This window comes from Leuciscus leuciscus (assembly GCF_965113295.1).
Source record: "Leuciscus leuciscus genome assembly, chromosome: 7".
Lineage (NCBI taxonomy): Eukaryota > Metazoa > Chordata > Actinopteri > Cypriniformes > Leuciscidae > Leuciscus > Leuciscus leuciscus.
Genome location: NC_138731.1, coordinates 18,576,948 through 18,591,526, shown reverse-complemented (window position 1 = coordinate 18,591,526; position 14,579 = coordinate 18,576,948). Strand labels below are relative to the sequence as shown.

At 39.8% G+C, this 14,579-nt stretch overlaps 1 protein-coding gene across 6 annotated transcripts in view; it reads left to right on the top strand.

Annotated features, from left to right (window-relative positions):
• Positions 1 to 14,579, top strand: part of myo16 (myosin XVI) — a 236,169-nt gene that overhangs the window by 204,421 nt on the left and 17,169 nt on the right. For 4 of the 6 annotated variants that reach the window (XM_082175792.1, XM_082175791.1, XM_082175789.1 and 1 more), the window contains exons 29-34: positions 1,078 to 1,174; positions 1,253 to 1,499; positions 3,776 to 4,146; positions 4,580 to 5,752; positions 10,105 to 10,272; positions 11,819 to 11,904. In XM_082175792.1, coding sequence (XP_082031918.1) covers positions 1,078 to 1,174; positions 1,253 to 1,499; positions 3,776 to 4,146; positions 4,580 to 5,752; positions 10,105 to 10,272; positions 11,819 to 11,904 — 2,142 coding nt within the window. The remainder of the gene's footprint in view (positions 1 to 1,077; positions 1,175 to 1,252; positions 1,500 to 3,775; positions 4,147 to 4,579; positions 5,753 to 10,104; positions 10,273 to 11,818; positions 11,905 to 14,579) is intronic. The other 2 variants (XM_082175790.1, XM_082175794.1) reach the window with 1 other exon arrangement.

Genomic DNA, 14,579 nt, shown 5'->3' with positions numbered 1-14,579 from the left:
ATTTATTAATGACAAGTATAGACAAGTTTGGTTTGATTAAAACAAACCCTGGTGTGATTACTCTATTAGTGCGGTTCATTTGCTGCCATCCGAACACTGGTGCGGGCCGAGACTGCTGAAAAGATGGGTCTCGGTCTGCTTCCAAACAGTGCGGTTCGAATGATAAATGAACGCAACATGGACCAAAGACAAGTAACCGGGCCAAAAACGGGAAATTGTCACAAGATGCGACCCTAAAAAGGACAGTATGCTCAAGCATACCTGTTTTTTTTTTCATCATAGTCGTGATGTGTCCCATCACAGTTCAGTTCAGGCATCAGAACTGCGTCTCCTAGCAGCAGAACATTTGTGTGTGTGACGGAGGGATTCCTGCCACTGTTTTGACCCCTTTAGATATGTATAAGCTCTTCACAAGTACTCAGCTGGTCAGAATACTTGCACATACAACGAGAGCATTTTTCCCAGCACACAGCATTGTTTTGGATGTTTGGTAAGTTCCATCGCGAAATGTACGTTATAAAAGCCGACCAATCAGGTTGTGAACATATCCCTATGCCTTTAGGTTCGGTGTTAAAATGCCAATATGAATGCTAAGCGGACCAGGACTAAATGTTTTTTTGGGGGGGGTTCGTTCATTCAGCCAACAAACACCATAATCAATATATAACCATCCCACAACCTAAGCTCCACTCTTCAGCACAATGGTCACCACAACAGAAACTATTTTAAACGTGTAAAATAATGGAACATTATACACAAACCAGTCTTTCCCTTAAAATAACACTTAAATTCAAAATTTACTCTCCCAATTCAATCCAATCCAAAGCATGCTGGGAACTAAAAATCCACTCATGCAGTTTCAGTTAATGCAACAAAATTGATCCACCAAAAAATGGACTGGACACAATGGAATTAAGCTCTAATGAAAAGATTAGCAATTGCTTTATCTCATTTTAATTAAGGAAATTGAACAAGCAGTATTTTTCCCCTCAGTGTATATATAGGCAGTCGGCAACACACTTGATTTTGGAACAGAGCTAATGTGATTATTTATTTCTCTTCCTCTTCTCTGTTCAGATGGGAAACAGTAAGGTTTTCTTGAGATACTGGCAGGCTGATCACCTTAATGACCGTTGCCATCAACTGCACAGGAAGATTATTATCTGTCAGAAAGGTAGAGTGTGTTCATACTGTATGATCTGTCACTCGACTTGATATTTTTACTTCACTTAATCATGTGTTTGTGATTCAGTGGTGCGTGGCTGGTTGGCCAGACAGCATGTGTGTCGCAAGCTCACTTCTCGGCAGCAGGAGCAGAGCAACGTCCATCGGTTCCTGCAGGGAGCAGAGGACTTGGGTATGCGCGCTTATGACAGCCTGGTCATCCAAAACGCTGCAGATATCGCACGAGAAAACGACCGCCTCCGGGGTCACATCAGCGCTCCACCGCTGGGTGAGCGTCCAGAACCTGTGGGCAAAGAAGAAGACTCGCCGAAGAGGTGAAACTCATGGCAGACTTTTTTTTTACTAACCATAAACTGTTAATGATCTTTTTAAATAACTAACCATAATTTAAAATATGCGCATTCAATTTAATGCAATTATTAAAGGTACTAATTTAGGTAGCTATATGTGGGGTAATAAGGTTGTCTGCCGATCAGAAGTTTTGCATACTTCTGTCCCTATTGTTCAGTTAGTTCTAATAATCATATTCATATTGGTCTTCTTTAGAGGATCTCTAACAAAGATCTTGTTTTGTATGCTGAAATTCGATGTGGCAGATCAGATATGTCTGCGCTACAGCGTTACTTCCTCTTTAAGGCAGGTGTGTTGGGGCAAGTTGGAGCTAAACTCTGCAGGACAGTGACCCTCCAGGATGGAGTTTGAACACCCTGGTCTAAATTATATTGCCATTTTGTTTGGAAAGGGAGAACGAGGAGAACCAATAAAACCTCCCATCAATTTTTATAGGTCCCTCAAACCCAATTGGAAAAGGCATATTTTGGAGTGTCTAATATAATCAGAGATTTTATTGGTTCTCCTTGTTATCCATTTGCAAACAAAATGAGTTTGCCACTGATGCCACTGCTTGCACTTTTTAAGACAGCGTTAGGGTTGTGGGAATTCAGCAAAAAGGAAGACGGATCTCGGTTCAGTCATAGATGCTATAAATGTGGCACATACAGTAAGTACTACCATCTGCATTGTGAAGAAAGGCAAAACTCTGCAAACTGTCCACATCAAGGTCAGATCTGCAAAAAAAGATATACCTCTTTTACAATTAATAGTGTCAAAAGGTGCAAAATAGCTAAATTAATGAATGAATTAGGGCTTTCAAGCACTCCACTTCAAGACCATCCCTTACCCATAATAAAATCACAGTAACACAGAACATTTGGTAGCTTGTTGCTTTATTAAAACTATTCAAACACGCAGAACTTACATGGAATTTAGGCATGGACAATTGTCTGTCACTGATGGCCAGCAATGGTTGCCAAGGTAATGCTAATATCAGGTAATCAGTATCATTGGTAAGGCAAGCTTAGCAAGAAATCTTAGTTTTTTTTACTTGTGACTTAAATGTAAATATATTCACACAAGCATAAACAGAAACACAGGTGTATTTGGGTCGCTATTGACATCAGTAGCATCTTCTGCATATGACCATCTGCTCTTATGATGGGGGTGGGCATCTTGTTCTTCCAAACATGTACACACATTCATCACATACATTCATTTTAAGCATCACAAATTAGAAAGGTGCTAGTGATTGAGTGATGGGGGTTTCATAGCTAATCTAGATATGGCAAACCCAATCCGTGAGTCAAGAGGAGTTCCATGCTGCTAATCAGAGAGAGAGAGATAAGACCCACCCCCACTCTGGGTTGCTGAAATCTCCTTAGGGTTTTTAGTAACTGTAACCCCGCACCACCCACCCCCTGTTCCCCGAACAGCATCCACCCCAACACTCCATCGCCTTTCCTGCAAGAACAACAGATGGGAGCTCAGATTAAAGGGGAAATATCAAACAAGAGTGTGCATGTCACATTAGAGTATTACAGGAAGCTGCTTAGACTTAAATAATCAACAATGTAAATAATCTTTTCAGGCTTCAGTTCTGTATATCATGCTAATTTGGTGTTATCGTTTTCTGGTATCATGAGGGGGGGGAAAAACAGTGCACTGAAATTGAGACGTCTCTAAGACTTTCATTCTAAGGCATGCTGAAAAGCAAATCAATTAATTATCTGTGAAATTATACAATTAATCATGTATAATAAATAATGTGGCTTAATTCAGAGCAATTCAGATTTGAGGTACCATCCTGAAGTTTTTTTGTGAATTTGGTTAATTAATCTGCATATTGTGTAATTATTAAGGTTACAATTTTTTATTTGATTGATAACCCTGGTACATTTGTTTTATCTTTATGGTTAAGGAAACACTCATTGCAGTTTGTGTAGTGTACTGAAATCTTATCCCAGATATGAATGGGCAGCTTGACATTGGTGTATTGATTTTATGAAGGTTGAAACTGATCCTCTCACACTTGGCAGCTGCTTAGCACCTTCTACCCATCATACATTGAGACAGGGCATATGCTTCTAGCATGATAGTGAGTGAATGATTGAAAGCATCAAAATATGAATGAATAAGGATTTTCTAGATACCAGAGTAATACCAGTCATGATGAATGACACTAGAAATCATATTCCCACAAGCAGTTTACCATTTAAATTTGTTGAATTATTCATCCGTTCATCCTTTTGTTTAGGGCTGTTGAAAAAATTGGGAGGGTCAATGATGTGGCAGGCCGTGGGGGAAACCGACCACTCCGGCATTTCCGCTCAAGCTCTGTGCCTCTCCCTCTGGTAATGGACAGCTTGGTACACTCCAGCATTGGGACATCAATCAAAGCAGCCCTTCAGCCTGCGCCACACTCCACTGAAGAGGGGAATGTAGGGAACCTCTCCTCCCCACGAAAACAACCTCCTCCCAAACCCAAACGAGACCCAAATACACGTTTGAGTGCATCGTATGAAGCAGTGAGTGCAGGGCTGAGTATTGCACCCAAAGACAGTCCTGCTGAGGGTCAAGCTTCTCCGTCTGGAAGCCCACCAAAAACCCAGCTGTCTCCTTCTGATCGTACGTATAAATATCAGCTCAAAAATGCACTACATGGTTTGCAAAAGTATGTGGACAACTTCTAGTATAAATGATGTACTGGCCTGCACAAAGCCCAAAACTGAATTCAGCTGAACAACTTGGCGATGAATCGGACTCGTCACCCGACATCAGGGTATGTTCTTGTTCCAGAATGGGAACAATCCCTGCATCCACGTTCCAACATCTAGCGGAAAACTTTTGCGGAATTGGAAGCTGTTAGAGAATACAAACTTGCTAAAGCACAATGTACGTGTGGTGTTCCGATGTCCACATACTTCTGGCCATGTACTGTACATGTTTTGAACAACACAGCACAAATGTCTTCATCTACCTCAATATTGAGAATTGGCATTTTAGTAAATGGCTTTTTCCTTTCCTTCCTAATTCATCCATCATCTGACTATACCTCTAGCTCTCTCTAAACCACGGCCTCACAGTGATGACTACAGCACCATGAAGAAGATCCCGCCCCCTAAGCCCAAACGCAGCCCTAATACCAAACTTACGGGCTCCTACGAGGAGATCTCTGTACCCTCCCCTGTGCGCCCCACAGACATGAAACTTTTCAGCCTGGTACGAGGAGGCCACTGCTTGGGCCTCATCCAGCGAGCAGCATCTGCGGATGGTGCCCATTCTTCTGTACTAAGCCTCTACCCCTGCCAGGATGAGGAGGATGTGTACATCGAGATGGTAGGGGCCTCACGAGCCCTCAGCCTGGCTGACTCCCACAGTCCAGAGCTGAGCGAGGCAGTATACGAGGAGATGAAATATTTCCCACCTGATGAGGTGGGGTCAACTCCGGTGGTCAAGCCTGAACCTGTCAATCCCACCACCACTACCCTACCTGCCCCAGTGCTGGAAGTCAAGAGGCCTGTGACCCTGATGGAGCTCTCTGGCACACTCGGGGGAAAGCAGCTGGGCAAGGACGGGACAGCATGTGACATTCCAGCTCCATTCCCCAACCTCCTTCCACACCGTCCCCCACTTCTTGTCTTCCCTCCGTCCCCTGTCACTTGCTCACCCGCCTCGGATGAGTCCCCCCTTACCCCTCTCGAGGTGAAGAAGCTGCCGGTGTTCGAGACCAACCTTAACTACACCAGCCAGGATGGGGGCAGCCCACTCTCACCCCAGTACATCCGGCAAAGGGCTGATTCTTCACCAAGTCTTTCTGTCTTAATGCCAGACAAGTCCACGCCACCCTTGACTCCTCCTCCCCCTCCTCCTCCGGCAGTACTTCCACCTCCCTACCGTCCTCCTTCTCACTTCCCCTTCCCCCCTGAGGCAAACTTCTTGTCCCTGACCCGTGCAGCTTCTCTGGCTAGCACAGATTCCCCCAAAGTTTCCCATAAAATGGTGCACAGTCTGGCAGAGACGCCCCCAAGCAGTTCCAAGCCTCCCTTCTCCCCAGTGAAGACCTCACGGCCAGAGCCCCGCAGAGCTCACTCCTGCTCCTCCTCGCCTCTGCTCTTCAACCCTGCTAATGGGAGACCCCTCACTAGTCCCCTAGATGAGCTTAACACCCTTTTCAGTTCAGGGCGCAGCCTACTCCGCAAGTCCACCACAGGAAGAAAGATCAGAGACAGCGGTGAGTGAAAGTGTGTATGTGTTTGGGTGCATGTATTCCAAAGGTGGTCTATGTAATTCTGATGCCATTTGTGGCACCAAACGGACCAAAGAGTTCTCTCAGGCACATCCCCCTATAGTTGAGCCGGTGTTGTCCAATTCAGTCCGCTCAGACAAACAAAGCAGTTTTGAAAGTGCCACAGGGAGTACTTAAACTTTTAGCTAAAATTAACCTATGAATTGCTTACTTGTCTATAGTTGCCATGTCAAGGTGGCACACAATAGAGTGTTTTAACATCAAATAATTATGCACAGCACCTTTATAAAGTTCATCCAAAAATGCTTTCGGTCATCACTTACCCACCCTTATGTCATTCCTAACATGTATGAATTACTTTCTTCTGTGGAACATGAAGACATTTTGAAGAATATTTCCTATTGTCCATACAATTAAAGACAACGAGGTCCAAAGCAAATACTGAATATTAAAACCCACTGACTTTCATTGTATGGACAAAAAAAAAACATTCTTCAAGATATATTATTTTGTGTTTCACAATAGAAAGTATGTCATACAAGTTTGGAACAACCTGTCCAACCAATCATAAATGATGACAGAATTTTCATTTCTGTATGACCTATTCTTTTTAACTGTTGTATTATGTGCTTCAGACACATGAATCACAGATCTTTGTATTTAATCACATATTTTTATAGTTCATAAAAGGAGTTTGCACTCACCAGCACACATGGCCATGCTAAATTTGCTTCCGGAGGATTATAATAGTCTGGTTAACTGTCTAACTTTCCCAGCACCAATGTAATTTCATGTGGTTATTGAAAATCAACATCCTGTTTAGTATGGTTTTATTGACTCATCCAGTGCCAGGCTTTGTGTTTGTCAAAAACAATGAGGTCAGTGCTGATAAAACAGACATTTACCATAAAAGTCACAGCACTCTCTCTCAGAAACCTATTCAAATGAAGGCAGAGTGTTTATGTAAGATCGAGGTTTAGGCTGTATTTTGCATCTGCTCTGAATCACTTTTGTTATGACACCACAGCAGCCTTATCCAACAGCTGCCCTTAAATGCAGCTACACCATGCACCTAAGGTTTAAACTGAGCCAGAATGATCTGTAATGGTGTTCTGTCACCTTTAAAATTTAAAACATTACCCTTTTTTGAAGAAGAAGAAATGCGTTCACCTGTGGAGAAAACTAATATATAAGGCACATTAAGTACATTATCCATTTAAGGAAAAGAGCAAGTGTTAAAGGTCACATTAAAATAAGATAATTTGATGAGGCAACGTTTTAAGGGAGGATGTTGGGTGTGTGTGGCGATTTAGTTCACATGCTGTGTCTAACACAGTTTCATTTGCCGCCTCCTCTAAACCTTTTGTATTCAATTAAAGATGCTTTAGCGTACATCTACTCCCATCATAGATTTATGAGCGTGGATCCCATATGACCCCGACCCATATGTGCTTGTGTGCAAAATTCGGTTGTAATCGAAATGATTCTACCCCCATTGTAAAATGTACAGACTTTCAGCTGTTTGCAATGAGCAATTCAAACAAAAGCAATTGAAGTGGCTCAACACAACAAATGTTTCAAGTGGATTCCCCAAATTCAACTGAAAATTTGACTTTTAATGACGTCTGCAGTCTTAAAATTATTGAACCCTTTCATGGCAAGCATCTTTAGTACTTAATAGAACACCGTTTTGCTGTTATAACCTGCTGCAAACGAGATGTATAACCAGACACCAGCTTCTGGCAGCATTTCTGAGGAATCTTATCACATTCCTCATGAGAAATGGCCTCCAGTTCAGTAATATTATTGGGTGTGTGTGCTGCAACTGCCTTCTTCAAAGCCCACCAGAGATTTTCTATGGGATTCAAGTCCGGTGACTGTGGTGGCCACTGTAGAATCTGAAATTCTGTAAATTTTGCCATAAACCTGATTTGCAATGGGGGTTGAAAAATTATTGTTGTTTTTTATTTTATTTTTTTCATAATTTTTTATTCAGTTTATTGTAAAGGGCACAGGGGGTATTAGCTCCAGGCACATAAATAATACATGGACAAGAGATGATGGAGCTATTAAATATTAAATATCAAAGTCTGCAGGTCTGCTGATGGATGTGAATCGCTGCAGTGTGTGTGCGAATCCCCAGAGTCGTGTGTGTGTCTGTGTGTGTATGTGTGTGTCTTAGAACACACACAGTGTCACTCAGAGCAGGGGACATTACTTATTGCATAACTGTATATGTCAACATGTGTGTCTGTGAAATGAACAAACATTAATCTGTAATAATATTTGTTTTAGTGCCATGCATGTCTAAACAGTTTTTTTTCTCACACTTTATTGTACTTTTTAAGATTGTTTAAGCCCTCTCACATTGATTTCACGTTTAATTAGCTTAATCTAGTTAACTATTCTTCATATTGTTGACAGCATATCTCCTCTAGCTGCATTTCTGCAAAAAAAAAAGAAAATTCTGAAAACCTGTACTGATCATCCGTCAGTCATTTGAAAGGGAGGTGCAGTGCCGAACAAGACAGAGCCAACCCTTACTGCATTGATGATATGCTCTGCATATCTGGCAGTAATCTTGAATGGCAGATGTATCCTGTGCATTTATGTGCAATGAATAAATATAAATGTAAATTTACATTAAACTAACGTTCAAATGCTTGGGGTCAGTACGATTTTTTTTTAAAGACAATAATATTTATATTTAGCAACAATGCATAAAATTGATAAAAAATTCAACTTTGACATCACAGGTATAAATACAATGAAAAATATTCAAAAAGAAATGTGTTTACACATATAAAAGTTATTATAATTATTAGTATGTAAAGCGATGTAAGATGAAGAAAAAATAATAATAATTCTGCCATATTTTACGGTTTCAGTTGTAATCAAATCATGTGGCACAATACATACTTATTTTAAATTCCAGTTTGTACTGTTATGTTGATAATTTGACCCCAAAAAAAGTTAATTATAAAAATGCAAAACAGTAGCATTTTTATTTGTGGGCTTAGGATTTTGAACCCCACTGTATAAATCTGATCCTTAAAGGGATAGTTCACTTTGAAATAAAATGTTGGTATGTTTTAGCTTACCTCAAGGGCATCCAAGATGTAGGTGTCTGTTTACGCAGTAGTTTCAATTTTGATATTTTTAGGTCAAACCGTTCTTGTCTGTCAGTCATATAATGCAGGTCTATGGTGACCACCTCAAAGAGCATGCACAGAGAAGTCCAAATAAAACAATTCCCCATCGTAAGTACACATTGATGGCCTAAGACACGAAACGAGCGGTTTGTGGGAGAAAACGGAAGAGTATTTATATATCGTTTTTACCTCTTGTACACAACCACGTCCAAGTGATCTGAGGGCGCGCGCGCTTCCTGGTGTGTGACGTGTGCGCGCGTTCTGGCTTAGTCTGCGCAAGCGGCGGAAAGTGTGCAAGAGGTAAAAACTATATAAATACTGTTCGCTTTCTCACACAAACCGCTCGTTTCGTGTCTTAGGCCATCAATGTGTACTTACGATGGGGAATTGTTTAATTTGGACTTCTCTGTGCATGCTCTTTGAGGTGGTGACCATAGACCTGCATTATATGACTGACAGACAAGAACGGTTTGACCTAAAAATATCAAAATTGAAACTACTGCGGAAACAAAGACACCTACATCTTGGATGCCCTTGAGGTAAGCTAAAACATACCAACATTTTATTTCAAAGTGAACTATCCCTTTAAAGACTGAGAGAACGTCATCAGAATGAAATGAAATATTTTTAAGAAACCCAATTAATTCTACATCACTGCTCAGATACACATAATCATAAGAGTCAGTGTGAAGTAATGTGATCATGTTGAATACATAGAGTCAGTAGAGGTCCCAGACACAAAGCTGCAGTAAATGAATATCTGATAACCTTGGCTGTGAAGTCAGATGCTCGTGACATGAGAGAGAGAGAGAGAGAGAGAATGCTGTAATGAAAACAAGGCTGCTAACAGGAGTTTAAAAGGGCAGCTGACCCCTGTGCTATATCCATCCCTGTGACGGTCAGATCTAAGCAGACCTGCATACCGCGAGGCTTAAACATCCCCCTGTGCTTCCGCTCTCTCTGCCGTCAACGTCATCGCAAGACTCCATCATTCCCACAATTCATGGCCGGAGCAGCTGCAGATGCCCCCGCAGAAATGTTAGTGACTCAAGGTGACAGGTGTAGGTCGACGGTCACAGCGAGATGGTCTGTGGGGCCTTACATGGTGCTGTAGCAAACGTTACACATCATCTTGATGTGAAACAATGTATTTATCGAATGTTTTTATTCATTTCTATTCCATAGTACTCTCAAATTCCAACATTAACCTGCCAGGTCGAGAGGATCAAGGCCCAATCTCTCCGTCGTCACAGTTACAGGACAAAAACGCCAACAACCACACCTCTCCCAACTCTTCAAACCCGACCCCCGTTGAGAACGGCAACCAGATCTCCAACGGTAATGGCACAAGAGGTTTGGGGTCTTATTTATTAACCACAAATGATTCAGCAAATACATGTTTAGATTAAAATGTGAAACCACTCAAATCACACTTTCACATGCTGGGTTTTGAGATTTCCCCATTCAAAACTCAATTTCCCCATTCAAACTCCAATTATTTAAAGCTTAATCATATATCATTGGCCGCCCCAGCCTTGCTCCAAGGTTTGTTTACCACAGACAGTACCAATGACTGCGTAACGTTTGCGTGACACACCACAGACAGAAAGACCAGCGGTTTACATGCATGTGAATATATTAGAGATAAAGTGAGAGAATAAAGGAAAAGGAAAAAATGGCAGATTGAGGGTGGTTAGTGGAGAGAATGGGATTGGAGAAACAGATGTGGTAAGATGAAGTGAGTTGACCCAGAAGCTATCACTGAGGCGGTCCATGATTAAGGTGAAAGACCCTGGACTTGATAAAGTGCTCTCCTAAAGAGCCATCAGATGGCTCAGGGTCTCTCCGCCTCCCTTACACAAACACATACACTCACTCTCTTGGCCTTTTGTCGTCTCAGTGAGGCTAATATCTGCGGGTGGGGGGTGGGAGGGGTTGAAACTTTCATATTCCACATGAGGGGATGTAGCAGAGAGTGGGTGGAAGTTTTAAACACCCATACACTTAGTCATTATATGCCTGCATCTTGAAGATAATGGTATATGAACTAATGTACATTTCCAGAAAGAAACACCAGTACTTGGAAGGCAGCAAAAAAAATAGCGTTAAAGTTTTATGTAGCTCAGCTCAGGCATATGTTGTGCACAGGCATTCATAAAATATAAAAACTGATAAATACAAAACAAAGTTTGAATATATGTTTAGTAGAGGTTGTAACAATACCCTCATGTCACGATTCGATACATATCACGATACTGAACTCACGATACGATATTATTGCAATACTTTAAGACATGGTAAAATGTTAAAAAAAAAATTTTTTACTGTTGATTAAAATGCTAAATTTGGTATTACATTGTGGGTGTAAATGAATATGCTTGAACTTGGTGCTGATAACCCAATGCACAGGACAATGGTGACACCAGCATAAAAATATGATTCTGAAGCTGAAAATACAGAATTATTTAAGATGAATATGCTTGCACTCTAACACTGACTAGATATATTTAAAATATTGTAGGCCAGTTTTGGCATTTGGCATTATCAGGACCCACAAATATTCCCACATTGCATTATTATACATTATATTCAACATTATCGTAGTTTAATATAGGACTGACTTTAAAACTGTCAACTTTTTTCTCACACAGTAATTTAAATTTTGGGTGAACTATACACAATACAGATTGCCACTACCCATGATGCATATTGTTGCATTTTTGTATTGCGATATATTGTGACACGATATGTTGTAACTCCGCTAATTTTAAATAGTAGAGACAAAAAATTAAATAAAGTGTAGACTGAATGGAGGATTACAATGCACATTGATGCAGCATAGTCCAAGACATGCACGAAGAATGTTACATTTAACATCCGCGTATTTCTCCCTCAATAGGAACGCTGGAAGACGATGGACATCCGAAGTCAAATGCATCCAGCACCTCGGCGTTACACAGGCACATGGACAGCCACCACACTCAGGTGAAGCATATACACAAACACACACTCTCTTGTGGCATCTGTCATCTACTCTTCCGTGGGGAGAAGGTCTCCAGTGACCCCAAATGGCAGATGTAATCATGGGTAATGAAAGTGAGAGCGGGCCCTATGTCATCCCAGACTCAGCACTCTGCCAAATGAAATGAGTGAAGGCTTATCTGGAGATCGTATTCAGAGATGCATTAGAGCAAGAGGGGTGGTGCTTCAAACAGGCTCTCCTCCGCAGGAACATGCCGAAACCATCACTGCGTGCTTCTCAGCATCTCTCTGTGTGTCCTGAAAGCAGGGTTACCCTCACCAAACATTAAAACTTAATGAGGGTTCTCTGAGAGCTTTCTGCCTCTCTGTTAGTCTCTCGTTCTCTGTACAGTATCTCTATCTTAATGGTACGGTTTGGGAATTTCTTATTCTACTAAGTCATTATTCGGTTGCACTTACCTAAGAAAGTACTGGGTAATATAAGATAACTACATGGGTTAAGGTTAGGTTTAAGGGGGTTATTACCCAGTTATTGTAATTACTATAATAAGTACATAGTATGTACATGGCGAACTGGACTGTAAAATAAAGTGCAACCCATTATTCTATAATACTGGAGCCAAGTCATTTTCATTTACCTCCCTCTAATATTATGGTGTGGTTTTTTTTAGTATTGTGACGTTTTGAAATTCACCATGATAATAACTTTTTTTTATTTTTTTTATTTTTGGAACCATGGAACATTGTATTATTATAATTAAATTTAGACAATGTAAACTTTAATATTATAAAGTGGTGCATAACATATAATAATGGAATGTATTTAATTATTTACTATGAAAGGTAAACGGGACATAATTAAATGAAATCTAAAGGTATAACACCTGAATATAATTTTAAGTATTTAAATGTAAAGATATACATAAATCTAAGATTTATTTATAAATGTGAATATGTAATAAGTCTGGATACATACATCTAAATATAGATACACATCTTAATATATAAATGTACATCTATATATTCACAATTCACATTTATATATTCAGTTATATTTTCAGACCTATAACTGTATAAATTCATATTTGCATCTATATATTCATACATATTTATATACAAGTATACCCTGTAATTATTATTTCATGTAGTTATTTGGCCCTTCATAATTTATCATAATTTTTTCATATTGTTTATTTTTCACTTTCTTGTGTTGTCTATCTATCCAAGTTTGACTCTTAGATTTTTTTATTTTTTTTAATCAAATCATAAAAGAGACTTGTTTAAAGGCTGTTAAAGAAAGGCACATCAATGGGTTAAATCCTGTCTTTACATAATCTTGGATTAAATGATAAATATATATGACCTTGACCATAAATAATACATGGATGAGTGCCACCGGCTGCCAGGTAAAAAGCTCCAATGAATCAAGGCTGAATCTTCCAAAATGTCTAGCTTATAGATAGCTTTAACCGTGACATTCAAGGCATGAGCAGTATACAATGTATACGTAGAGGACGTGAAGTTGGTAGTTATATTGAAGAAAAAAAAAACAATATGTATGCATACAAGCGTAGATACACACACAGAGAGAGAGTGCCATACAGTAGCTAGAGAAAACACCATCTGTTAGGATGATGGGATTGAGGACAGATATATGGCACTGTCACCTGCTGACACCAAAGAGAATTATTTGATTTATGGCAGTCAAATGCTCATTGTATAAGCTTATGTGCTTTGTAGAGAGATCCACAACAGACTGCACTGTCTCGGATAAGTGTATCATCATCTGAATGGCTGTGTTCCAAAATCTAGTGAGATGCCATGTAGATGCCATAGACGGGAGTCCCGACAAAGAGCCTGTTCTAAAAGATGTCATTAACATTGCACAATGAAAAAAAAAAAAAGATTTTTGACCTCATGTTGGCTAAAACAGAGGTGACCGCATCCTTTGCAGAGAAGGCAGTAACAAAATGCATTGCAACAAGCTTGTAGGGCAAAAGAAATCCAAGAAGGCGGACTGAGTCGTAAACATAATACCATTCATTAATGAAAATGATCATTAAATAAAACAATATTGTGGTAAACGCTAATACAGATAAAAACATTTTACAGTTTTATCCTCTATTTTATCTATATGTGCTGTTTTATGCTTATTGTGGTTTTTTTTGTGTGTGTTTTTTTACATAGCAACATACTAATGTCAAATCAAGTCTCAGACACTTTTAAAGTTCCATGTCAGTCCAAATGGAATCTGATCATATTTAGCAAGTGTGAACATAAAAACAAAATCACATCAAAGCCACATTCATTTGTGGTTTGAAATCTTATTACAATTTCATTTCTGGAAATCCGTTTCAGTCTGACTACTCTGATCGGATTTAACGTAGCGTTTTTCCTTGTGTCATTTTCTCACGCCATGTAGCCTAAATATAAACACGTCAGACGGCGTTGCGGAAACAAGGTTGTGTTGTGTTGTTGTCGATGTGAAAATTATAATATAATGGAGAAAATATATAATATAATGGTGAAAAAAAAATACTATAATCTTAGTTGTCCAGTAATGGGGTGTCTTCACTTTCACTTTCATTTCTGCCACTGCTTAATTAGATATTGTGTCATATTGTAAGACAATCCCTCCATGTTGTTTCTGGCGTATGCCTACCAATGCAACGCTATTG